Genomic DNA, 2,464 nt, shown 5'->3' with positions numbered 1-2,464 from the left:
CCAGGGACGCTAAATCAACTAGGTAAAATTAGAGGCTTTAAAATCTGTCATTTAAATATGAGAAGTCTTGTACCTAAACTTGCGTTGAGATTTTTGGAGGCGCACAACGAGTTTGGTGTAAATGTAGCATGAGACAGCTCCAGCAAAAGAAGCTGTCCATTGCTCAGATCTTGCTTACTGGTTTAAAAAGCGTTTTGAACATTGTAGAATTTTGTTCCAAAAGCTGTTTTTGTTAATAAGTTGAAGTTGGTGCGACACCTGCCGAGGTGCGCAGCTCAAATGCTGTGATCTTCAGCTCTCACTGAAGCAGTTCAAATCTGGGATGAGGATCAGCACYTCCAAATCTGAGTCCACGGTCCTCCGTCGGAAAAGTGACGATTGCTCTCTAAAAGTTGGGGGTGAAGTTCTGCCTCAAGTTGAGGAGCYCGAGTTTCTTTGGGTTTTGTTTACGAGTGAGGGAAGAATGAAGCATGAGACTGACAGACGGACTGGTTCTGGTTCTGAAGTACTGTGGACTCTGTTGTAGTGAAGAGGGAGCTGAGCTGTTTACTGGTTGATCTACGGTCCTACCCTCACCGATGGTCACAAACTTTGGGTAGCGACCRAAAGAACAATATCGTGGGTCGAAATGGTCGAAATGTGTTTTCTCTGCAGGGAGATCTGGGTCTCCGTCCTCAAGCCACTGCCCCCGAGACCCGACTTCTGATAAAGCTGAAGATAATGGATGGATGGATTTTATTCATCCCTCATGTCTTCCTCTTTCATTTTCTTAACTAGKTTCTAATGAAACCATTTTATTACAGATCACCAAAGCTGCTTAAAAAAATTCAAACTTCAGCCACTACAAAYGTTTCACCTTAAAGCAAAGCAGCAGGCTGAGTGGGCCGAGTCAAAGAAAATTTCTACGGGCCTATTTGAGGACAAACTGGTTTTTCATTAATCCGAGGAACATTTCCATTTAAAACTATACTCTTGTCTGAATGAAAGAATGCTGCTGATTTAACAAGTTTATGAAGCCATTATTTCACATATCTCAGGTTTGTTTAACAAGCAGGATATMCAAACTAAAAGTACATGCTGTGTGTTTACACAGGTTCCAGTTGACCTGCGACATGCTGAGCCCTGATAACAAACAGTGAAACAGATGAACACATGATGAGAAACACCACCATACCTGGTGAAACACTGGCTCCTTCCACTGTAAATACACCTGTGTGAAAGACATACAGAAACTATTCAAAAAGGTATGCTTGACTGGAATACATTCTGTGTCAAATAATATAAAGATATATATACTTTTTAAAGTAACTGTGTGTACTCACCAAAGTGACTAAGACACTGAAGACTAATAATAATGCAATGAGGAAGAAATTGATACTGTTTTCTTGCTTGAAGCATTCATATCTAACAAAAGAAAAACGGTTTTATTTTTTATTCAGCTAAAAAACAGCAAGATACTGTAAGCTTCTATGAAAGTTATACACATAAGCAGTTATAAAATCTATGTTCAGGGACTATGCCTAATTTATTTCACACAGACCAATGATTTGATGTGTTGTAGCAGAAAAAACCAATACATAAACCTGAATAACTTACAGACAGTAGACAAAGACACACGTGCTGTAAATCATYGGCAGTTCATCCAGTAACTGCAAAAAACAGAACAGAGAATGACTGAATGAATGATACTGAACTGTTTCAGAATGATTCAGTACTTTAATAAGTAGGAAAGTCTTGGGATAGCTCAACAATGCATTAGTGCTGGGCTGTATTCCGGTTTGTACTGAATACTGTTTTTTATTTTTGCTATGATATGAATTTTCTGAATACCGACATACCGGTTTAAATAGCCTTAACATGTTCGGAACGTTTCGTCGCAGCCGCCAGTGAACGGTTTCCYGAGGGACCCTTTTCTTCGCAGCACCGCTATGTGCGTTAGCATGCTAATGTTATTGTTGRAGCAGCTCGTTGCAGCGGCGGTTAGCGATTCTGCTGCTTATATCGGCTGACATTAAAAAAAAATCCTGTTTTCGCCATCGCTTAMTGTAGTAAACACATCTTCAGTGACGTGCACAGTTAGATATAACACGCTAAGTTAATATGGAGACATGGAGACGCATGGAGACTTTAACGTGCTTCTATTACGAAAAACCTGGGGGAAGAAGTTTTGTAGTGGAATTGAGTTGACTGGTGTGCAAGGTGAGTCATCCTGATAAGTTTTATTAAATAACATAAAACAATAGACCCGACAATAATCTTTTCTCAACCCTCCTCCTTCACGACCGGACCAAAATGCATGACTACTGTTTCCAACCACCAGTCAGAGAAAAGATACATAGAGAAGGGAAACAGTGACACAGACAGAGGTACAGTAAAAGAAAAACATTAATAAGCAGTTTTTGTACATTTTATTATCAGCTGACCTGTGATGAAAAGAAAAAATACTGAGATATACCGTGAAACC

At 39.7% G+C, this 2,464-nt stretch overlaps 1 protein-coding gene across 1 annotated transcript in view; it reads right to left on the bottom strand.

Annotated features, from left to right (window-relative positions):
* acer3 (alkaline ceramidase 3) overlaps positions 1 to 2,464 on the bottom strand; it is a gene marked incomplete in the record, with an annotated part of 33,606 nt that overhangs the window by 10,802 nt on the left and 20,340 nt on the right. Inside the window, 3 exon segments of the mRNA XM_014021136.1 lie at positions 1,175 to 1,210; positions 1,323 to 1,404; positions 1,597 to 1,649. Of these exon segments, the coding sequence (XP_013876590.1) occupies positions 1,175 to 1,210; positions 1,323 to 1,404; positions 1,597 to 1,649 (171 nt within the window).

The sequence above is a fragment of the Austrofundulus limnaeus genome, unplaced genomic scaffold (genome assembly GCF_001266775.1).
Source record: "Austrofundulus limnaeus strain Quisiro unplaced genomic scaffold, Austrofundulus_limnaeus-1.0 Scaffold279, whole genome shotgun sequence".
NCBI lineage: Eukaryota > Metazoa > Chordata > Actinopteri > Cyprinodontiformes > Rivulidae > Austrofundulus > Austrofundulus limnaeus.
The sequence above is the reverse complement of the archived record's forward strand: the minus strand, read 5'-3'. Positions and strand labels throughout refer to the sequence as shown.